The 25,387-nt window shown below is 40.4% G+C and overlaps 1 protein-coding gene across 1 annotated transcript in view; it reads left to right on the top strand.

Annotated features, from left to right (window-relative positions):
• The first annotated feature begins 9,391 nt into the window (after positions 1 to 9,391).
• The window catches only part of SRD5A2 (steroid 5 alpha-reductase 2), a 40,943-nt gene continuing 24,947 nt past the window's right edge, over positions 9,392 to 25,387 (top strand). Inside the window, exon 1 of the mRNA XM_032391668.1 lies at positions 9,392 to 9,672. Coding sequence (XP_032247559.1) covers positions 9,392 to 9,672 — 281 coding nt within the window. The remainder of the gene's footprint in view (positions 9,673 to 25,387) is intronic.

Raw genomic sequence — 25,387 nt, 5'->3', positions numbered from 1 at the left:
CTTTCTTTCTTTCTTTCTTTCTTTCTTTCTTTCTTTCTTTCTTTCTTCTATCTGAAAACAAATTGGTATAAATTGTCTCTCACCAAAGGAAATTAAAAGATGTCTTGTAAATGAAATCTTCTTAATTAAATGGAGCAAGCTTATAGAACAGTATTAGGTATTTATATATATGTTAAGTACAAGAAACTCAAATATGTCTAAACCAGTGATCTTCAACTGGGGAACTTTTGCCTCTCCAGGGGACATTTGGCACTCTTTGGACATATTTTTGGTTGTTACAACTGGGAGTGTGTATGCTATTGATATGTATTACCTAATATTTTGTATTTGACTTTATAGCATGAAGTTTTTGAGATTCATCCATGTTATTGCATGTGTATTTTGTTTCTTTATATTGCTGAATAGTGGTCCATGATATTTATACATATATATATTTTTTACCCATTCACCTGTTGAGTGAACATTTGGGTTGCGTCCAGCTTCTGGCTATTATGAATAATGTTGCTTTGAACACTCAGATACATGTTTTATGTGGACATATGTTTCCTTTCTTTTTGAGTAAATACTTAAATGAGTGGAATTTCTCAGTCACATGGTAAATGTATGTTTATAAGTTACTGCTGACAGTTTTTCAAAGTGACTGTACCATTTTGCATCCCTATCAAGCAATATATGAGATTTTGTTGTTAATTAATTTTAATCACTCTTGTGGGTATGTAGTTATATCTCATTGTGCTTTTTTTTTTTAAGATTTTATTTATTTATTTGACAGACAGCGAGAGAGGGAACACAAGCAGGGGGAGTGGGAGAGGGAGAAGCAGGCTTCCTGCTGAGCAGGGAGCCCGATGCAGGGCTCGATCCTAGGACCCTGGGATCATAACCTGAGCCAAAGGCAGTCGCTTAACAACTGAGCCACCCAGGCGCCCCATCATTGTGCTTTAATTTGCATTTTTTGATGACTAATTATGTTGAACATATTTTCATGTGCCTTTTGGCTATTGTAGATCTTCTTTGTGAAATGGCTTTAAAATATTTTGCCCATTTTAATTGGGTTGCTTGTCATCTAATTATTGAATTATAAGAGTCATTTGTATATTCTGGATATAATTCCTTTGTTGAATATATGTGTGGCAAAAATTTTCTGCAAATGTATGGCTTGCCATTTAGTTTTCTTAACTGTGTCTTTAGAAAAAGCAAAAGTTTTTAATCTTAATGAAGTTGATATTTATCAATATTTTTGTACTTTGTTCTTTGGAGTGTCTTGTTTAAGAAATCTTGACCTACCCCAATATCACAAAGATGTTATTCTGTGTTTCCTTTTAGAATTTTAATAGTTTTAATTCATACAATTAGATCTATAATGTATTTTCAGTTAATTTTGTACATGATGTGGAGGAAGAGTTGATGTTCATCTTTTACAAAGAGAGATCCAATTGTTCTAGCACCATTTTTTCTCCATTGGATAGTTTTGGTAACTTTTGTTGAAAATCAAACTGTACTACAAATCTATAGCAATTAAAACAGTATGGTATTGGCATTAAAATAGACAAGTTGATCAATGTAATAGAATAGAGAGACCAGAAATAAACCCCTGCATACAGAGTCATCTAATATTTGACAAGGGAGCCAGAACGCTCAATGGGGAAAGGATGGTCTCTTCAATAAATGGTGCTGGGAAAACTGAATAATCATATGTAGAGAAGTAAAATTGGAACCCTATCATATCACTCACAAAAATTAACTTGCAATTGATTAAAGACTTAAACATAAGACCTGATACCATCAAATCCCTAGAAGAAAACATACTGCATAGGGAAGAAGCTTCTTGACATCAGTCTTGGCCATGATTTTTTTTTTTATATGACACCAAAGCACAAGCAACAAAAGAAAAATAAACAAGTGGGACTACACCAAACTTAAAATCAGCTACTACACAGCAAAAGAAGCAATCAACAAAATGAAGGCAACCTGTGGAATGGAAGGAAATATTTGCACACCCTATATCAGATAAGGGTTAATGTCCAAAATATATAAAGAACCCATACAACTTAATAACAAAAGTCTGGTTAAAAAATGGGCAAAGGAACTGAATAGACATTTTCCCAAAGAAGACATACAAATGGCTAATAGTACATGAAAAGATGCTCAATATCACTAATCAGGGAAATTCATATCAAAACCACAGTAAGATAGCATCTCATTAGAATGGCTATCATCAAGAAGACAAGTGATAACAAGTGTCAGTGAGTTTGTGGAGAAAAAAGGAAATCCCATGTACTGTTGGTGGGAATATAAATTAGTTCAACCACTAGTGGGAAACAGGATGGAGGGTCCTCAAAAAATTAAAAATAGAACTACCATATGATCCAGCAATCCTACTTCTGGGTATATAGTCAAAGGAAATGAAAACAGGGTATCAAGAAGATTATCTGCACTCCCATGTTTATTGCAGCATCGTTTACAATAGCGAAGATATGAAAACAACCTAAGTGTTCATCAATGGATGAATGGATAGCAAGGATGTGATAATGATGGAATATTATTCTGCTATGAGAAAGAAGGAAATCCTGACATGTGTGACAACATGGTTGGACCTTAAAGATATTATGCTAAGTGAGATAAGCCAGACAAAGACAAATGTCATATGACATTACTTACATGTGCAGTGTAAAAAGGCCAAACAAAGAGTAGAATTGTGGTTACCAGGGCTGGAAGTTGGTAGAATTGGGGAGATGGTGTTAAAATGTACAAAGTTGCAACTAGTAGTTTAGTAAGTTCTGGAGATCTAATGCACAGCATAGTGACTTTTCACTTTCTTGGTAGTATTACTTGCAGAAAAGTTTTTAGTCTTAATGAAGCCAAATTGATCTTTTTTCCCTTTTGTTACTAGTGCTTTGTGTTATATCTAAGAAACCATTGCCTAATTTAAGGTCATGTTTATACCTCTATTTTCTTCTAAGAGTTTTATAGTTTTAACCCACATTTATGTGCTTGATCAATTTTGAGTTAATTTTTGTATATGGTGTGAATTAGGGGTCCAATTTCATTCTTTTGCATGGGGCTATTTATTTATGCCAGCAACATTTTTTGAAAAGGCTATTCTTTCCCCATTGAATGATCTTGTCACTCTTGTAGAAAACCAGTTTACCATAGATGTGCGAATTTATATCTGGACTCTAAATTCTCTTCCATCGATCTATATATCTATTTTTATGCTGGTACCACACTGTCTTGGTTATTGTTTCTTTGTAGTAAGTTTGGAAATCAGGATGTAGAAGTCCTTCAATTTTTTCTTCTTTTAAAAGGTTGCTTTGTCTATTCTTGGCCCCTTGCATTTGCATATGAATGTTAGGACCAGCTTTTCCATTTCTGAAAAGTCAGCTGGGATTTTGATAGGAACTGAATTGAATACGTAGACCAGTTTGGAGTGTCTTAGTCTGCTCAGACTGCCATAACAAAATACCATAGACTGGGTGACAATAAACTTAAATTTATTGTGACAATTCTGGAGAATAGAAGTCCAAGATCAGAGTACTAGCAAGGTTGGTGTGTGGTGAGAGTTCTCTCCTTGGGCCACAGATAGCTGCCTTCTCACTGTTTCTTCACATGGGAGAGAGAGAGAGAGAGACTGACAGAAAGAGAGAGAGGGAGAAAGAGAGAGAGATCTTTTTTGTATCATAAGGCCACAGTCTTTCATCTGATTAGAGCCCCATCCTTATGACCTCATTTGACCTTAATTACCTCCTAAAGACCCTATATTCAGGTACAGATACAGTCACATTAGGAGTTAGGGCTTCAATATACAAATTTTAGGGGAACACAATTCAGTCTATAGCAGGGAATATGACATCTTTTTTTTTTTTTTTTTTTAAGATTTCATTTGTTTATTTGAGAGAGCGTGAGCAGAGGGAGAGGGAGAAGCAGACTCCCCGCTGAGCAGAGAGCCTGATGTGGGGCTCAATCCCAGGACCCTGGAATCATGACCTGAGCGGAAGGCAGACGCTTAACTGACTGAGCCACCCAGGCACCTCAGGGAGTATGACATCTTAACAATATTAAGGCTTCCAATCCATGAACATAGGATATCTTCCCATTTATTTAAGTGTTCTTTAATTTCTTTCCACAATGTTTTATAGTTTTCAGTGTTTTGGTTTTTTTTTTTAAACTTTTTAAGATTTTATTTATTTATTTGAGAGAGAGATACAGCGGGAGAGGGAGCACAAGCTGGGGGAGTGGGAGAGGGAGAAGCAGACTCCCTGCTGAGCAGGGAGCCCGACGCGGGGCTCCATCCTGGGACGCAGGGATCATGACCTGAGCCAAAGGCAGATGTTTAATGGCCGAACCACCCAGACACCCCTAGTTTTTAGTGTTTAAGTCCCATTCCTTTTTTTGTCTCATTCCTTTGTTTTCCCTAAGTATTTTGGGTTTTTTGGTGCTATTGTAAATTGATTGTTTTTGTAATTTCATTTCAGATTCTTATTGCTAGTTTCAGTTGATATTTGTATATTGATCCTGTATCTTGTAACCTTGGTGCACTCGCTTATTTGTGCTAAAAGCTTTTTAGTAGATTCCTTAGAGTTTTACATATAAGATCATGTCATTTATGAAGCTATAGTTTCACTTCTTCCTTTCCAAGCTGTTACAACCATTTAGCTCTTCTTTGTTTTGTTTTTGTTATTCTCTTCCTGTCCCCTCCTTCTGATTATTTGATTATCTTTTTAAATTCTTATTTTAATTTTACTATTGAATTTGTAGTTATTCTTTTTTTAAATTGAGGTATAATTTACATATAACATTATATTAGTTTCGGGAGTACAACATAATGATTCAATGTTTGTATGTATTGTGAAATGATCACCACAATAAATCTAGTTAACATTCAACCTTATACATAGTAGTTATTCTTTTTTTAAAAAATAACTTTAAAAAAAAAGATTTTATTTATTTATTTGACAGAGGGAGACACAGCGAGAGAAGGAACACAAGCAGGGGGAGTGGGAGAGGGAGAAGCAGGCTTCCTGCCAAGCAGGGAGCCCAATGTGGGGCTCGATCCCAGGACCCTGGGATCATGACCTGAGCCAAAGGCAGATGCTTAACAACTGAGCCACCCGGGCACCCCTATATAGTAGTTATTCTTTATTAAATTTTTTATAGGATTGCCCTATGGATTTCAACCTTCATTCACAACTGTCACAGTATAATTATAGTTGCAATGTAGTACTTCATTTAAAAAAAATAGAAATCTTGCAAACTTATAAACTCATATCTCCCCATCCTTTATGTTTTTATCAGTTATCTTTTCCCTTCAGCCACAAGGACTTTACCATTTATTATACTGAAGTTATGAATGCTCATAGTTTTTGTTTATCTGAAAATATCCATATTTCACCTTCATTATTGAATATACTTTTTGGATATAGGTAGAATTCTGGGCAGAGATTTTTTTCTTTCAGAATTTTAAGGATGTTCCACTCTCTTCTGATTTTTACATGTTTCTGATAAGAAGTTAGCTGTTAATCAGATTGTTGTCCTCCTGTATATGTTGTTTTTCTATTTTTTTAAGATTCTATTTCTTTTAATCTTTTCTAAGATTTCTATTACTTTTAAGATTCATTCTTTATCTTTGACCTTTAATAACTTAAATATGATTTGCTTTGCCTCAGTATGGGCTTTTTTGTTTATCTGCTTATTTCTCATTGAATAATTTGGATTTGTAAATTTCTGCCTTTTATCAAATAATCTATCTTCAAGTTCACTTATTCTTCCTTCCATCTTCTTTGTTCAGCTGTATGTCTATCCCATAATTTTTTTATTTCATAAATTGTGTTTTTTGGTTCTAGAATTTCCATCTTTATTTTATTTTACTTTATTTTATTTAAAATCAATTAATTAACATATAGTGTATTATTAGAATTTCCATCTTTAAAAAATCATTTCAATTATCATCATTTCCCATTTCTATACTGTGATTTCATGTACTGAAAGCATGTTTTGTTTTATACTTTACTGAGGTTAATTATTGCTATTGGTTAAGTTGTGTCTCCCTCAACATTTTTTTTTTTTTTTTTGAGAGAGAGAGAGCACGAGTTGGGGGCGGTGCAGAGGAAGAGGGAGAGAGAGAATCCTAAACAGGCTCCACACTCTGCACAGAGCCTAATGTGGGGCTTGATCCCACAACCCAGAGATCACGACCTGAGTCAAAACCAAGAGTACGACGCTTAACCGACTGAGTCACCCTGGTGACCCTCTCTCGCAAAACCTCTCTGTTGAAGTTCTAACTCCAAGCACTTAAGAATGTGATCCTATTTGGAAAAAGGATCATGGGAGATATAATTAGTTAAAATGAGATTATACTGGAGTAGGGTGGGCTCTTAATCCAATATGACTGGTATCCTTATTAAAAGGAGAAATTTGGACACAGATACATACACACAGGGAGAAGGCTATGTGAAGATGAAGCTTCTACATGCCAAGGAATGCCAAAGATTTCCAGCAAATTACCAGAAGCTAGAGGAGAGGCATGGAACTGATTATCCCCCACTGCCCTCAGAAGAACTAACCTTGCTGACACCTTGATCTTGGACTTCTAGCCTCCAGCACTGAGCGGCAATAAACTTCTGTTGTTTAAGCCATCAAGTTTGTGATACTTGTTATAGCAGCCCTAGCAAACTATTGCAATTACAATAGTTACTTTAAAATCCTCGTCTGCTAATTCTAAGTTTGGTTCATCTTAGTATTGGACTTGATTGATTTTTGTTTCTCTTGAGAATGTGTTTCATTGAATTGATTTTTCCTGTGTCAGGTAATTTCAGACATTATGCATGCTAAGTAGGAGAGATTATGGGTTATATTCTTTTTCTCTTATGAATATTATTTGTTTTAGCTGGCAATTTTCTTGGCTGGGATTGAACTTCAAACTTTGTTTCTTGTGTCTGTTCAGAACTTTGTCTGAGCTGACTTGCTTTAAGTCTCCTATAATGTGCTGTTCAGGAGTCATCCAGAGATATGGGTAGACAGAGTTTAGGAATTCCCTCTCTGGCTCTTTCCTTTTCAGGACTATGGTAAGTTTTATTTTTCACATGTGTCTCTGTGGCTATGTGCATTATTCGGACTGCACTTGTCCAGGCTGAAAGTCTCAGAAAAGGAGTGCTTATGCCTACAGCTTTCCATGTCCTCCTGCCATGTGAAGGCCATTTCCCCATCAGTAACTGTTTGCTCCTGTTCATTCTCTAGTAACTTCAGATACATTTTCTTCCCAGGTTTTGTCATCGCTTTCTGCTTGTGTGTGTGTGTGTGTGTGTGTGTGTGTCTGTCAGAATCTTAGTCCATTATGTCTGGAAACCAATCTCCTCACCTTCGTTTTTGAAGGATATTTTCATTAGATGTGAAATTTTTTTAAAAGAAGATTTTATTTATTTGAGAGAGAGAGCACGTGCTCGAGAGAGAGAGAGAGAGAGAGAGAGCACAAGCAGGGGGAGGGGCAGGCAGAGGGAGAGGGAGAAGCAGGCTCCCCTCCGAGCAGGGAGCCCGATCTGGGGCTCGATCCCAGGACTCTGGGGTCATGATCTGAGCTGAAGGTAGCCTCTTAACCGACTGAGCCACCCAGGGGCCCTAGATGTGAAATTCTTGGTTGAAAATTTTTTTCTTTCAGCACTTCACATGTACCATCCCATTTTCTTCTGGCTTGCATAGCGTCTGAGAAATCTGTTGTACTTATTACCTTTGTCCCTATTACCTAGGTCTTTTTTTTTCCTTCTTTCTTTTTTCTGGCTGCTTTAAAGATTTTCCTCCTTATCACTGGTTCTCAGCAAGTCGATTGCTGAGTGTGCTGGGGGTGTGTGTTCATCTTGCTTAGGGTTTACCAAGGTTCTTAGATCTATAAGATGGGGTTCTCATCAAATTTGGAAAGCGTCCCAGGTATAAGGAAACAGCCTCAAACTGGGCAGATGGGACAATGTGCCTTTCATTGGAACAGCCTGTAGGACAGAGCAGGAGTGGATGGGGGGAAACTGAGAGGGGCTCCTGAGGCAGTGAGTTGGCACTAAGAGAGAGGAGGAAGAAAGAGCCAAGGAAAGGTGCGGGGGAAGGCTGGGGTGGAGCCTGAAGTAGGGACCAGAGAAGAAAATTAATAGGGATAAAGTAATCCCTATTAGAGGTGGGACATGAAGATGGAAGACTGATGTAGGCAGCACTAGGGAAGAGAAGGTCAACCTGGAGGAGGAAGCCAGGTCAAAGAAAGACGAAGAGATTAAAAGGGGCACACAACTTCGGAAGAGGGCAGCTAAGGAGGTCTGGACACTCAATCAGAGAAGGGAAGAAGAAATAGATAATGAACGAGCGGGTGAAGGATGAGAGGAAGGTGGAAAATAGAAGGAAGAACCACGTCTGGCTGTTCAGAGCACAGTAGCATCACCAGTACCACCACCATGTGGAACCCGACTCATCCGCTCAAAGAGTAGGGAGAGGGGTCCCGCGGCAGAAACCGTAGACTTTAGCCGGAGTCCGCGCCGGCTCCAGGGGGCCGGTGGTGGAGGAGAGGCAAGGCCTCGGACGGGATCACCGCTCCCGGCCGCCACCCTTGCTTGTGCGTCCACGCGTTGGGGATGCGCCTCTTTGACAGAGGCCGGAGGCCCAGGGGCGCAGCCAGCAAAGCAGAGAGAAACGGCGGAGGAATGAGGGCCCTGGGGACGTGGTGGGGTAGAGGGGCCACTGGCTGAGAGGGAGAAGGCGCACCGAGCCCCCAAGCAGAAGGGCTGGAGGGCGCGGGAAGTGCCTTGGATGCCTGGCCCAAGGTCGTAAGAAGGATGCAGGGCAGGGTGGGAGCGGACGCGGAGTGCAGGAGCGTAGGGAAGCGGAGGGACTGGGGAGATCCAGGCTTGGGGTGGTCTGAGGGTGGAGGCTGCGTGGCGGCGGCCCAGGGGTGTGTTGGGGGCGAGAGAACTACCCCGGCTAAATCGTCCCTGTGGTTTTTCTCTTCCGATTTCCCAGTCCTAGAAGCTGCAGCATCAGAGGGCGATGCACGGTGAGGAACAGGTCTTCGAAGGGCAAAGGGAAGACCAGTGGCAGGCGGTGGAGAAGGTGGGCGCGCGGGCGGAGGCGCACATGTGGCCTAGTCCCAGGCGGGGCGGGGAGGGGGGGCGGGCAGGACACGTTTTTGGCCCCTGGGTCCTCCCCTCCGCCCCGGCTGCCGCCCCAAGAGCTAGCCGGGCGAAAGGGGCATTGATGCTGAGCCAAGCCAGGGCTGGCCACGCCGAGCCGAAAGCAGGATGGAAGGGCGGGAGCCAAGGCCGAAGGGGCGGACGCAGGGTGGCGTCTCGCGCCCCATAAAGGGGCCGTGGAGACCGCGCTCTCTTCTGCGCGAGCGGCGGCCACCGGCGGGGAACACGGCGCGATGTCCGTTCACTGCCAGCAGAGCCCGGTGCTGGCAGGCAGCGCCACTTTGGCCGCTCTGGGGGCACTGGTCCTGTACCTCGCGAAGCCCTCCGGCTACGGGAAGTACTCGGAGAGCCTGATGCCCGCCGCCACCCGCCTGTCCGCGCGCGCCTCCTGGTTCCTGCAGGAGCTGCCCTCCTTCGCGGTGCCCGCGGGGATCCTCGCCCGGCAGCCGCGCTCGCTCTTCGGCCAGCCCGCGACGGTGCTCCTGGGCCTCTTCTGCGCACATTACTTCCACAGGTAGCGTTTGCCCGCTGCGGGCGCGGCGCGCGGCCAGGCTCCCGGCGTCCAGGAGCGCGGCGCACCTGGGAACGCCGAGCGGAGCGCGGAGCAGTGCTCGAGGGGAACCCCCGGCGGGGCGGGGCTGCGGGCCGCACGCCGGCCGAGGCGAGAAGCCGTCGCGGGGCAGACGCCCCCGGCACTTTCCCTGCCCCGCGCGCCTCTCCGGCCGGCTCCAAATCCTCTGGCTGCTGCGGGGAAGGAGGCGAGCGGGAGGGAGGCGAGCCGGCAAGGTTCCCTCCGCAACTGCACGCGGGCCGCCTCACCTGTGGCGGCTCGCCCCCCTCTCCCTTTCCACCTCCCTTCTCCTTTCCCTTGCAGGGCGGGGGCACGCTGGTTCTGGGATCCGGAGAGAGTCTACGTGTGGGCATCTCCCGAAGGACCCCCGGCTCAGAGGGGCCGATAACTTAATCTTTGCGGGTCGGAGGGAGGTGGGCAGAGCCGGAGCCGGACTTCCCCCGTGGGAGAGACAACGGGATGGGGACCCACTGGCCTGAGCGAGAACCCCACTTCTCAGCACCCTTCCCCGCAAAGGGGGCGGTGCTCGCCACCAGCTCCTCTACCTGTCCCGTTCCCTGGGACGGAAGCGTGACGGAGTCGAAGTTAATGTAGAGCTCAAATGCTCTTCTAAATGAAGAGTCCCAAGTTCAGGACAGCTTTGCCTTCTGGTCTAAGGACAGCCTGAAAAGAAATCAAAGGCTTTCGGACAATGACTGCAGACCCTCAAAAAAGACTCCCAGGGGAGGGGAAGAGCACCTGAGTGAGTTGCTAGTCGTGCCCAGTCAGTTGTCTCTAGGAGCCCCACTGTAACCTTGTGAGATCTGTGTTTATGATGCCCGCTTTATAGACAAAGAAACCGAGGCTGAGTGAGGGTCAGTGACTAACGGAAGGTGATGCAGCTAGTGCCCAGCCAGATTCAAATCTAAGCCCGTGGAACACCACGGTTCAGGGCGTTTTCACCGCGTTCAGCGGGCAGAAACCCCATGTAAGGAGAGTCTGTGACAGAGGAAAGTTGCCAAACCAAGTCAAGAACGGACAGAAGCGCAGCCTTATTTTGAGTAGAGAATTCCTAGGGTCAAAAGATCAAGGAAATCTAGATTGGAAATTAGGGAAAAGAATGCTGGAAGCTGAAAGGCACAATTCTTTTTCATAAGGATGCCTCATTTCATTTGTAGAGAAACAAATTTTAATCTGTCTAATCCTCTGGATCTTCTTTATTGGTTAAGATTTCATATTTATGCAATCTGAACTGAATTCTCATTCTTTTAAAAAAGATGAGTATTGGCAAGGAATAAGAACTAAAATTTCAGAAATGGGTGTCCTTTCTGCAAATATTTACTAAAAGTCTGTTGTGGACAAGGTGCAGGCTTAATTAACGACCACATTATCTTACCCAGATTTAAGTGGTTTAATTTGTACAGAAAAAAAATGTTGGGTGCAGGAGTTAAGAGGCTAGCTTTTCATTTCACTGTTTTTGGAACCAACATTTGACAAAGAATATGATTCTATCAGACAGTTACTTTTATCTTCAAATTAACAACTGTCAGACCATAAATAGTATTTTTATGAGGTCATTTCATCTTAAAGTAACGTGTAGTATTTTCCAATGGTCCTATTAACATAATTTTCAGACTTGTTTTTAAAATTAAAGTCACTGTGCACAGTAAATGATGACCAGTACATTAAAAAAAAAAAAAAAACCCAAGGAAATAATTACCCATAAAATGAGTATCAACATACTGTCCATCTTCAGGGGAAAATTTAAAAGTCAAGGATTTGGGGATTGATGCTGACTGAGGGAAAATCGCCCACTGAAAACACAGTTCTGAGTTAGCTGTTCCTGAGATGTGAAGATATCCCACCTTCCCCTCTTGTGTGAACTCTTTTTTTGAGGCCACTGGAGTATTGGATCTGTTATTTTGAGGGCTTATGAGGTGCTCAACACTCTTAATGAATTATCTACTAATTCTCATAGGCACTATTTTTACCCCCATTTCACAGGTGAGAAACTAGGGGGAAGAAACGTTAAATAATCTGCCCAAGGTCACAGAGTAACTTGGAGCCATGGTTCAGACCCAGGGTTCTGAATTCAGATCTCAGGCTCTTAGCCTACCATGATAAACTGTTTTATACTTGTTCTTGCCACCTTGTCCTTCCCTTTTAAAAACTATATTTAGGCTTAAAATTATTTTTTAATTCTGAAAATAATAAATGTTGACTAAAGAAAAAAAGGAAAATACAAAAGTAGAAAAACACCCATAATTTTAACACCTAAGTATATCAGTGGTTAATGTTTTGGAACATTTCCATCAAGGCTTTTATTTTTCTTAGTAGTTTTTTACACAGGCTTGTTATATTGAATATATATAGCTTTGTTCTGCTTGATTACCTAACATTTTATAATAAGTGTTTTCCTACATTATCATGGAATCTTTGTAAATATAATCTTAATGGCTGCATGGGATTTCATCTCATGTAAAAACAATAATTTATCTATCCATTAATTTAGAGTTGGACGTTTAATTTGCCCCCTTATTTTGCAGGTGGGGGGGAAGCCAGGTTAAAGTGGTGATGCACATTTTTGCAACCTAAAATCTCTTCAGAAATTAGGTGTGTTTTCTCAGTCAAGATTCCCAGAAGTGGTTCAAAGCCTGTGAACATTTTTGTTTCGAGGCTTTAGGAGTCATGTGGCTTGATAATGAGGGTACATTAAGAAAAAAGCATCAGGCTGCCTTGACCTCACCTTCCGCAGTAAATTGCTTGTGACACAGAGACTAAGATGACAGGACAAGGGATCAGGAGGAAGGCTGGCTCAGGTGTGGCTTAGACTCTTGGAAAATGTCCCTTCAGGACTGTTCAGAACAGCAATATGTCCTATTGGATAGTAGTTAAAACTCTGTGCTTTTCTCCGTACAAAGAATTTAAGTTCCACAAGGGCAAGGATTTTTGTCTCCTCTCTTCATGGCTGTGTCCATAGTGTATAGAAAAGTGCTGGTGCATAGTTGGTAACTCACTAGATTTGTTGAATGCATGAATGAATTCTGCCTCTGACATTGGTACAAGCGGTTGGATTGTGGGAAAGCCAGTGATTACTTAGAAATCACTGCTGAGATTGCATGGCTAGGTCAACTGAGATAATTCTCCTCCCTTCAGAATCTATTGTGAATGTTTGGATGGTCTAGCCAAATGGGAATGATTGCTGTGTAAGCACGTTGTCTAACCACATTGCCAAAGTTGTTTGAAGTCAGAGTTATCTTATCTCTTGTTGACCTTGCCTACAGCTCTGGAATGATCCTTTGCTCACACTCTCTGATTGATCCTCATTTTCCCAAGAAGGCTTTGTGTCCTATGCAATGATCATCACACCACCCAAGCCTGTGGCAGTTGATGTCTTTTTCAAGACTTGGATGTGACCTTGGTATTAAGCTGAAGAAGGAAAAGAAACCTCTTTTCACAGAAAAGGAGGATTATATTGTGAAAAGTTGCTTGCAGAGTGACTTTTCATGCATGATGTGTATCCAGAAGCACAGTGTAATGCACACATTAGGGTCGGTTTGAATTTAGATCTTTCCTGGGGTTTAGATGTTTAAACAGATGACATTTCCTAATTAGCCAAATAAAATGATGGCTTCCATAAGATGCATTTTTGCTTTATTGGTCAGTTCATTCTCCAGCAGCATGAATTCTTCCCTATTCTTCAAAACTCAGATCAGAATCACTTCCTCCAAGAAGCCTTCTCTGAGTCCCTTCTCTGTGAATCCCGGTGTGATACCATTCCTTGGGCTTTCATAGCAGCCAGTGTGGCCTTCTAGGATGCACTTCACACTCTGGACCATAATTATCTGCTTTAAGGAAACTCCATCCTCATCTGTCCAGCCTCCTCATTTTACAGAAGTAAAGCAACGAGAGGTTTAGCCAATTAGGGGCAAAGAGGAGGCTGGAATTTGAGTCCCCTGATGGGCCTTGCCAATGCTTCTCCAATCTCTTAAGAGATGCCGATGTCTGAACTATTCAGAAGTAATCAAACCTCATGATGGAAACGAACTGATGGTTGCCCCAGGAGGGGGCGGTAGAGAATGGGCAAAATGAGTGATGAGGGGAATGGGAAATACAGGCTTTCAGTAATGGACTGAATAAGTCGCTGGGCTGAAAGGTACAGCACAGGAAATATAGTCGATGGTATTGTAATAGCGTTGTATGGTGACAGATGGGAGCTACACTTATGGTGAACATAGCATAATATATAAACTTGTCAAAGCACTATGTTGTACACCTGAAACTAAGGTAACATTATGTGTCAACTATACTTCAGTTAAAAAAAGAGAAATGTCTTTAAATATAAAACAAAATCAAAAACTCAAAAAAAAAAAAAAAAAGCCTCTCCAAAAACCTCATGAAGGAAGTTACTCATTGGCTGAGTCAGAGTATTGACTGATGCTTATGTTGGAAACCACCTAGACAAATTTCTTCTCTTGCAGATTGAGAAGAAAGGCCACGCAGGAGAAGCCACATTCTTGTGGTACTTAATCATGTGTTAAGGACGTTTATGAGGCATAATTTGATCAAGTATGATTAACTGAAAATTGTTTAGAATGAGGGTTAGCAAACTTCTTCTGTAGAAAAGCCAGATAGTAACTCTTTTAGGGTTCGTAGGCATACAGTCTCTGTTACAACTATTATACTCTGCTATTGTAGCATGAAACAGCCACAGATAATATGGACACAAATGAGTGTGGTTGTGTTCCAGTAAAACTTCACTTACACAAACAGGGAGTGGGCAGTATTTGGCCTGTGGGCCCCAGTTCTGGCCAGCCCCTCCTTAAGCAAACCATGAATGGCATGCTCTACAATCAGTAAATTGATTACATTCCTGGTAATACTATAATAAAATTTTGTTAAATCCTGTAGCAAAGCAGTGGGCCAATTCTAGAATATATCTGGTCCATTTAAACAGGAATTTAGTAGTAACATCATTTTCTGAGAATCCCTAGGTTCCAAGTCCTTTATCTGAACACTTGTGGGAAATAGTAGGAATCTTGGAGTTTACATTCTAAATGGGTCGACATCATAAGCACATCTGAAAAATGTAGAGCTCTGTTTGCCAAAAATATAAACAAGTGTTTGAGATCTTGACCATTTCATTTTTGCCACATTGAAGAAAAGCTGAAGTTCTTGCTCATTCTACCGTAACGTCACTTAAAAAGAACAAACAAGATGAAGAAACAATGATCCAAATTGGTGAAGTGGTGTGTATGAAATCACATGGCTAGGAAGGGACAGAGTGGGGCTTGAACCCAGTGTCCTGATTCTTTATCAGAGTTCCACATGCTCAGAACCATGCAAAGTCCTGTGGGAGACACCGAAGTACAACACCTTGACCTCCAGGAGGAAGACAAAGAAAGAATCACCATTATGTGTCTCTCGTTCTTTCTCGCGTGAAAGTTGGTGGTGGCAATGTCAGTCTGAGAGGCTTAGAGCAGGTGGGAAAATGCAAACTGAGGGGGACCTCCACGGGGCCACAGTCATGCCCCTGAATGTGCTGTCTCTGATGCTTGTCTGTGCTTGGGTGTTCATGGACTAGAGGGCACTCCTCTCCCCCAACCAAGTTCAGAACCAACTGAGAGATAAACCTAGGAGTTAAGCAACAGTGACCACCCTTATTAGAGTTCATTAAAGCTGATTTGGGGCAATGTGGCTTACATGTGGGCCTCCTAACACTGTACCTCAAAAATGCCCAGCAACACTCACAGCTGAACAACCACAGGCCTTTCACAGTGGAGCCTGTTCTGAGAAGGCAGCAGAGTGGGAGGTGGGCTGAGCTGCACACACCACTTGAGAGGTGCTGCTTTTAAGTTCACCAGTCAGGCAATTCGCTTCTTCCCTGAGGAGGAATAAGTTGCGGACAGTGGAAAGGCCGGGAGGGATACTCAAAATGATGGGCCCTCAGCCAGCAGGAGCGGGGAGCATAAATGCTTTCTGGGTTTTTTTTTTTTATTATGTTAATCACCATACATTATATCATTAGTTTTTTTTTTTTTAAAGATTTTATTTATTTGACAGAGAAACACAGCATAAGAGGGAACACAAGCAGGGGGAGTGGGAGAGGGAGAAGCAGGCTTCTCGCCAAGCAAAGAGCCTGATGCAGGGGCTCGATCCCAGGACCCTGGGATCATGACCTGAGCCGAAGGCAGACGCTTAACGACCGAGCCACCCAGGCGCCCCTATATCATTAGTTTTTGATGTAGTGTTCTGTGATTCATTGTTTGCGTATAACACCCAGTGCTCCATGCAGAACGTGCCCTCCCCAATACCCATCACCAGGCTAACCCATCCCCCCACCCCCCTCCCCTCTAGAACCCTCAGTTTGTTTCTCAAAGTCCATAGTCTCTGATGGTTTGTGTCCCCCTCCGCATGCTCTCTGTTTCTAGAACAGAAAAGTTGTCTACCTATTGGTTTTTGCCAGAGTCTGGCAACTTGGTTCTGGAGCCGGGGGCCCCTCCCATTCTGCTTTTTGACTCCCTGCCACATATGGCAATGGGGCCATCAAAATCTGGAATCAAGTTGTTTAAAAAGTCGCCGTGCTCAACCCAGGATCCTTTAGTAAGAGCTCAGCATAGGAGGTCTAAATTAAAAAACCCTCTGAACTGAGGCCAGCAGTGCAATTTGCCTTCCATTTGGTTAGGGAAGGGGGAAAAGGAAAGGGAAACCAATATTTATTGAGCTCGGGGTGTTCCAGGAATTATGTTACATGATTTACATTGGTTATCTCATTTTGTCTTTGAGACAATCCACTATTATTAATGCTATTTCACAAATGACTGCACTCCATCTGATCGCAGTGATTGGTGGGGGTGAGTGGGAGTGATGGGCAGGCACTGGAGCTGGTCCTCAAAGGATGGTCCATTCCCAGACTTTTGGGGTGGGAATGTGATGGTCAGTCAGGAAAAGGGGCCTGATAACCTATGACCTAAAATTGCCCGGTTCTTCAGATACTCTGACTTGGAATGCCTCTCCTCCTTTTAATACCAAATATCTTTTGAATATATGCCGTAATATCCAATCCTACTATCCAGACCTTAATCAGGCTCCACGCCCTTTTCACAACTCTGGGCCATGCTGTCAAAAGCTGATCCTAGAACTTACTCTGAAGAAAATAGGCAATATGCTTTTGACAGTTGTCCTACCTGACCGTGAAGCACCCCGTCCGTGATCCTTTTCTGTGTATGGTGTCTGTTTCTCTCTCCTGCCCCTATTTGCTCTCTTTAACAACAGTACAAGGCCTCACTTCAGTCTCTCATTGAGTGTTCTTTACTTGCCCAAAGTTGTATATCTGATAAACAAATCTAAATATTAGAGTATTGGATCCTTTGTTTTCATATTATTGAGTTTTGAAAGTTCTTTATATATTCTGGATACAAATCCTTTACCAGATATGTGCTTTGCAAGTATTTTCCCCCAGTCTGTGTGGCTTTTATTTTTCATTCTCTTGACCATGTCTTTTGAAAAGCAGAAGTTTTAAAATTTTAATGCGACCCAATTTTTCTATTTGTTTTTGTGCTTTTGGTGTCATATCAAAGAAATCTTTAGGTCATGAGGGTTTTCTCTTAGTTTCCTTATAAAAGATTTATAATTTTGGGTTTTATATTTATGTATGTGGTCCATCTTGAGTTAATTTTTTTTTACATGGGGGAGGGGCAGAGGGAGATGGCGAGAAAGAATCTTAGGTGGGCTCAAGCCCAGCATGGAGCCTGACACGGGGCTTAGTCTCACAATCCTGAGATCATGACCTGAGCTGAAATCAAGAGTTGGACACTTAACCAACTGAGCCACCCAGGCGTCCTGAGTTAATTTTTATATAGTGTTAGCAGTATGAATCAAAGTATGAATCTTCTTTTACTGTGTATGGATATCCAATTGTTTCAGTATCATTCATTGAAAATACTGTTCTTTCTTTAATGAATTGTTCTTGCATCTAGTGATATGAACAGATACTTCGCTAAAGAAAACATAAAGGCATATAAAAGCATGAAAAGATGCTCAACATCATTAGTCATTAGGGAAATGTAAATGAAAGCAAAATGTGATACCAGGATGCAACCACTAGAATGGCTGAAATTAAAAAGACTGACCATACTAATTCACCTACATCGTTGATGGGAATGTACAATGGCAATCACTTTGGAGAATATTTTGACAGTCTCTTAAAAAGTTAAACATAAATCTACCATATGGCCTAGCCATTCCATTGCTAGCTATTTTCCCAATAAAAATAAAAGCACATATTTATAGAAAAATTTGTATGCAAATGTTGGTAGTAGCTTTAGTTGTGGTAGCCAAAACCTGGAAACAACCCAAATGTCCATTAACAGGTGAATTAGCAAACAAACTGTGTTGTATCCATATAATAGAATACTACTCATCAATAAAAATGAAGGAACTATTGATGTGTGCTACAACATGGGATGAAATTCAAAATAATTATTCTGGGTAAAAGAAACCAAGCCAAAAGAGTGCATGCTTTATGATTCCATTTATATAGAATTCTATGAGCTTGAAACTAATCTAGAGTACAGAAAGTATCCGTGGTTTCCTAGGGGAAAACAGGGATAGAAGGTGGGATTATGAAGGGTATGAGCAAAATTTGGTGGTGATGGATGTGTTCATGATTTGATATCATGATAGTTTCAAAATTTATCAGAGTACATACTTTAAATATGTGCAGTTGGTTGTTAATTATACCTCAGTAAATATTTAAAAAATTGTAGGTGGGCCAGTGGGAAAATTATATGTATATGTGGCCCTGTGTCCCACTGAGAATTGCTCTAAGTTTTTGAGGCTAATCTGGCAATGTTTAAAAAATAGCTGAAAAACTGTTCACTTTTTTTTTGTTTCGTTTTGTTTTTTTTTTTGGCTCAGGAATTTCATTTAGGGGAAATTCTCAAGGGAAAGAATCTAAAAGAAAGAAATCAATTTATATAAAATTATAGTGTTACTATTCACAACTGTGAAACACTGGAAGTTACTTAAATGCTCTATAATTAAGTGCTGATTATAATGAATATGATTGAATATCAGGTATACTTACAAATATTAGTTTTTTGGGCTATATGATGAAAATAGGTATATAAAATCATTTAGTAAAAAACAGCACATAAAGAGCACTGTGAAAAATCCACATTAACATGTATGAATTAATATTGGTAATGGTTGGAATACAAAATGATGGAATTAGCTGATACTTCAGGTTTGCATTTTTCTTTTCTAAGATTTATTTTAGAGTGGGGGAGGGGCAGAGGGAGAGGGAGAAAGAGTATCTCAAGCAGACTCCTTGCTTGATCTCATGACCCTGAGATCATGACCTGAGCTGAAATCAAGAGTCCGATGCTCAGCTGACTGAGTCACCCAGGCGCCCCGGGTTTGCATTTTTTCTTGTAATATTTTCAGTGTCCAGTGGTTTAACTCCCACTAAGCCTAATAGGAGAAATAACACTGATATTACAAGATTTTAAGAAGTACCTTGCAAACTGACCATGCAATTAAGTTTCCATAGAGATCAAGATACTCCTACAAGTAGGCGCTGCTTTGAAGGATTTGCTTTGAGGGAAAAGTCACCACTTACGTGTAAGTTCTCTTTTACTAAGCCACTATGACAGCACTAGCTCCTGAAATTGTCACCTTTCATATTGATACTTTGAGTTTGGATGTTGAAGGTCCCTTAAAATGTAATCATGTTACTTGGTAAGTTGTCAACACACAAATATCCTTTTTATATCTGTAGAATCTGTGGGGATATCACCTCTCTCATTCTTAATAATGGTAATTTATGTCTTCTCACTACCTCCCCATCTGTCTAGTTAGAGCTTTATCAATTTTATTAATCTTCTCAACCAGATTTTGGTTTCATTGAGTTTCTCTATTGATTTTTCTGTTTCCTATTTGTTTTCTGTTTTGATATTTATATTTATCTTCCTTCTACTTTGGGTTTGATTTGTTCTCCTTTTTCTAGTATCTTAAGGCAGAAATTCAAGTTATAGATTGAGACCTTCTCCTTTTTCTAATGTAGGCACTTACTGCTATGAGTTTCACACAAAAAACTGCTTATTGCACCTCACAAATTCTTATGTGTTGCTTTCATCTTAATTCATTTCAAAATATCTTTTTTATTCCTTCTCTGATCCATGGGTTATTTGGAAGGGTGCTATTTGGTTTCCAAATGTTTAGGGATTTTATGTTACTAATTTATAATTGAATTCCGCTGTGGAATATTGCTATTTATTTCTATTTGTCCCTCTGTTGTTTGTTCCCATTTTCTCTTTATCCTCTATCATTTGGATTGTTATTTTTTCATTTTGTATCTTTTTGGCTTATTACCTATAACTCTTTTGTTAGTTTGTTTATAGGTTTATTGCATGCATCTTAAATTTATCACAGTCTACCTTCAAGTATTATTATGCCATTTCATGTACAGTATAAGAATATGAAATAAATACTTCCATTTCTTCTCTTGAAATTTATGTGACCGTCATTATTTATTTTACTTATATACATGCTTTAAAAAGCTTCACCATACTGCTATTATTTTTTAAACAATTATCTTTTTTAAAAAAGATTTTATTTATTTATTTGAGAGAGAGACAGAATGAGAGAGAGAGAGAGAGAGAGAGCTTGAGCAGAGAGGCAGAGGGAGAAGCTGACTCCCTGCTGAGTGGGGAGCCTGATGCAGGGCTCAATCCCAGGACCATGGGATCATGACCTGAGCTGAAAGCAGATGCTTAACTGACTGAGCCACCCAGGCATCCCAGTCAATTATCTTTTAAAGAGATTTAAATAATAAAAAACATATATTTACCTGTGTAGTTGCCACTTCTGATGTTCTTCACTTTTGGGGATTGATCCATATTTATATCTGCTTTTATTTTTTATTTTGCCTGAAGAAATTTATTTCTTTTAGAACAGTTCTTTTAGATTTTGAATATCTGAAAATGTCTTTATGTCTCCTTTGTTTTTGAAGATATGTATTTCTAGGATATAGAATTCTAGAATGACAGCTATCCTCATGCAGTACTTTAAAGATGTAACTCCATTGTCATCTTGCTTGCATTGTTTATAAAAAGAAATCTGCTGTCCTTCATATCTTTGTTCCTCTGTACGCGTGTCTTTTTATCTCTGTTTACTTTTAGTATTTTCTCCTTATCATTGGTTTTGAGCAATTTATTATGTTCTTTGGCATAGTTTTCTTCATGACTTTAATGCTGGGGTTCTTTAAACTCCTTAGATCCATGGATTTAAGGTTTTCATCAAATTTGGACTATTTTTATACATTATTCTTCATCTCCCTGCTTCTCTCTCCTATTGTTCAGAAACTGCAATTACAAATCTATGAGGCCCACACATGTATAAAACCATCCCAGAGCTTGCTGACGCTCCTTTCATTTTTCCTGATTCTTTTTTTTTCAGTGTATTTCATTTTGAGTAGGTTCTATTGCTATGTTTTCAATTCATAGTCTTTTCTAGGGCATTGTCTTAGCCTGTTAATTCCATCCGGGATATTTTCAACTCGGACATTGTAGTTTTAATCACTAGAAGTGTGATTTTGGTCTTTCCGCTGGCTTCCATGTCTCTACTTAATTTTGTGAACATGTGGAATGCAGTTATAATAGCTGTTTTTTAAAAATTGAAGTACTTTCAGGTGTATGACATAGTGATTCAACCAGTTTATACATTTTGCTGTGCTCACCACAGTGTAGCTATGGTCACATACAACACTTTTATAATACCAATGACTATATTCCCCATGCCATACCTTTTATCCCCATGATTTATTCATTCCATAACTGGAATAGTTATAATAGCTGTTTTAATTCATTGTCTGCTAATTCTAACATCTCTATCATTTCTGTGACAGTTTTGATTGATTTTTCTTCCAATTATGGGGAAGAAATGCCTGGTAATCTTTGATTGGTTGGTCAATCTTTGATTGGTTGGGTGTTAAATATTTTTGTATTGCTTTAAATATTCTTGAGCTTTACTCTGGGATGCAGTTAAATTACTTGGAAATAATTTGATCCTTTCAGGTCTTGATCTGATTTTTCTAAGTGGTTTTAGAAGAGTGCTAGTGACAGGGCTAATTAATCCTTTCCTCTGAGGTAAGACCTTTATGAATATTCTATCCAATGTCCCATGTATTATGACTTTCTATATCTGGCTGTTAGGAAGGGGGGCTTTATTCCTGACCGTGTGTGAATACTGGCCACTGTTCCCTTTAATCCTTTTGAGTCATCCTTTCCTTACATAAATGCGTTAATTAAGGCTCTGCTGAATAGTTGAGAAGGATTCTCTGCAGGTCTCTTTGTATCTCTCTCATCTTCAGTACTCTGTCCTGAGACTTCTAGATTTCTTGATCTAGAATCTCAGTTGTGTTTCCTCAGTGCAGCAAGTCTTTAAACTTCTGTCTGAGATCCCCTTCCCTGAAAGGGAAAATTCTCTCAAAGAAGTAACCTGGATCAGTTGTTATAAGGCTCACGTCATTTTTATGTGTCTCTCAGGGATCCTTGTCTTTCATTGCCTGATGTTCAATGTTTTGTAAATCATTATTTCATGTAATTTGTCTTGTTATTTTGTATTTTTGTTGTTTAGCCTGGAGGGTAAATCTAGTCCTTGTTACTCCATCTTGACTGGAAACGAAAGTCCCTCCAATGGGTTTTAGCATTTATCTTTGCTAATTTGATCATTTGTAGTACTTGCTGACTTGTAGGTTTTAGTAGCCTCTGCTTGTACTCAGTGTTATTATACTGAAGCTCATTGGTTTGTGTTTCTAAACTTTCCACCAATTTGTTATGAGTGTTTCTGTCTTAGCTCAGGTTGCTATAACAAAACATCATAATTGAGACACCTAGGTGGCTCAGTCAGTTAAGCATCTGCCTTCAGCTCAGGTCATGATCCCAGGGTCCTGGGATGGAATCCTGCATTGGGCTCCTTGCTCAGCAGGGAGCCTGCTTCTCCCTCTGACTGCTGTTCCTTCTGCTTGTGCTCTCTCTCTCTGATAAATAAATAAATAAATAAATAAATAAATAATCAATCTTAAAAAAAAAAAAAAACCCACCATAATCTGGGTGGTTTATCAACAACAGAAATTTATTTCTCACGTTCTGGAGGCTGGAAGTCTAAGATCATGGTGCCAGCAAGGTCCAATTTGGGTGATGGCCCTTTTCTGGGTTTCAGATGGCTGACTTCCTGTTGTATCCTCACATGGTGGAAATAGGGTGAGTTAGCTCTCTGGCCTCATTTTATAAGGGCACTAATCCTGTTCATGAAGGTTCAACCTTCATGACCTAATTACCTCCAAAGGCCCCATCTCCAAATACCATCACATTGTGGATTAGATTTTAACATGAATTTTTGGGGGACACAAACATTTCATCCATAACAGTTTCCTTTTTTTCTTCATTTAACCCTATTGCTTTTTCCGTCCTCAGGCTTAATGTGCAATGACCTTTAGGTCCCATGTTATAAGTTTCTAAACTTGTGGAGAGCTAAGCATGATAGGAGAATGGTGACTTCCTTTACAGGAGTTACGTGGCTCTGTGTAGCTGTTGCTGGCAAGGTGGCCCTAAGATTATAAGGCGGGGGATAGAGTGTGGGAGATATCAGCAGGTGCTCACGAATGACAGGTCTGAAACTTTCACATGGTAAATTCTGCCACAGAGAACCCAGAAAAGGATTTTTCTTATTTCATCAGTGTGAACAATGGAAGTTGTAGGAGGGAGATGCACTGAGGCAGATCCATCTTTGAAAGTTGTGCCCTTTGATCAGGGCTACTAAGTCCCAGGACAATATTTGTAGAATGTAGGTATGAAGGTAGAAACTTCTCAGAGGTTCTCAGAATGATGACACTATATAGGCCTCATTGGCACATATCTGTACAGAACAGTTTCCAAACAATATGAGAAGCCCTATAAAGCTGGGCTGCAGTATGAAGCCAAACAGCTGGAATTAGAAAACCAGAAATGTCTTTTTGCAAACAATGAGAAATAAAGGAGACAAAACTGCAGCTTAGAGAAATGATGTATTTGTGTCCAACAGTGAACATGCCTTGCCCTGAGCCTACAATAATAGTGCTTCAAGCTGAAAACTACCCCATGCCACCATTTATGATTTATTTATTTGGTCATGAGCAGTTAGCATGAATGGTTGAGCAGGTATGCCTACACAATGCCAAAATCCACCTCAAATTGATCAACTTAAACAAAAAAAGTTAAACTAGTTATTCAAATTAATCTATTAGTCACTCAGGCCAAGAGGTTGATCTGATTCTCTTTGTATACTCAGATTTTCACCTTTGAGGGTATAAGTAGTGGTCAGTAGTAGTATGTCTCTTGCAGGAGATTGTACCTCAATGATGATTATCTTTCTATCACTCAGAGGAACCCTCAAAGTTCCTTAAAACTTTGGTAATTCATCATATGTTTAGATTGAACTTCTATGTAGGGGCAGAAAGAAAGAGAAGTGAGTTCCAGGGTCTCCCAGTACTACCAGGACATAAATATAAAGATATAAAAACACATAAATAGAAAATTAAAAATAGTTTGCTGTATTTTAGGTCTTCATGAGCTAATCATCTCAGTGTTTTTCATAATTTAAATAGATCTGCTGGATCATGACCACTAGATAATTCAAACCAGATGACATCTGCTGGATCTTGACAATGGGACCTGACTATCCTCACTTGTAGGGTGTCGGAGCAAGATGAGAAGTCACAGGATCCTTTGGGGAAACCTCACATTGAATTTTCCCCATGGTACAGCCCTTGATACGAAATGGTCAACTACTCCACTGCAGGAAAAAACAATGTGGTATTATTGACTTGGGCCTTTCGCTAGGTTTTGCATTCTAATTTCTCTGTGTAGACATAGCTTTTGGAGAAGCCAAACATCTAGCCAATGCTAACTTGAAAAAAATTAGTTAAATCTGCAATTGGAGGTTATTATGTCAATGTTTTTTAACCCTGGCTGCACATTAGAATCATCTGGGGGAACTCTTAAGAACTGCTGATGTTCAGGATTCTATGCTGAAGATTATGAATAATTTGTCTTCAGTGTGCTTCTTCCTCTTTAGTGTTCCTAAAGCCCTTTGAGTGATTTGAAAGTGCTACCAGAAGTGAGAACCTCTGATGTAGACAAATTTCCACATAGTAACTGCTATAGAGCAGTGGTCAAGAGCATAAACTCTGGAATTAGCTCCACCTGGACTTAATTCCTAGCTCTGATATTTCATAGCTGTGTGACCCTGAGCTAGCTTAATCTCACTGTGCCTCAGTTTCCTGATCTGTAAAATGGGATAATTATAATAATATCTATCTCCTAGGGTAACTATAAAGATTAAATGAGTTAATGTGTGCAAAGAACATAGTAAGCACTATATAAACATTAGCTGTCTGTTGTCCTTTGTTGGTATTTCCCTACCAAATGTCTGAGCTGAAATTAATTTCAATGGCCTAATATTATTCTAACAAGGTGTATTAGTTCCCTGTAGCTGCTATAACAAATTACCACAAAGTGGGTAGCTTAAAATAACATAAATTTTTTTTCTCTCACCATTCTGGAGGCCAGAAGTCTGAAATCATGGTGTCAGCAGGGCTTTGCTCCCTCAGGAAGCTCGCATTCCTTCTCTCTTCTGT

This window comes from Phoca vitulina, unplaced genomic scaffold (assembly GCF_004348235.1).
Source record: "Phoca vitulina isolate PV1807 unplaced genomic scaffold, GSC_HSeal_1.0 scaffold63, whole genome shotgun sequence".
Lineage (NCBI taxonomy): Eukaryota > Metazoa > Chordata > Mammalia > Carnivora > Phocidae > Phoca > Phoca vitulina.
The sequence above is the reverse complement of the archived record's forward strand: the minus strand, read 5'-3'. Positions and strand labels throughout refer to the sequence as shown.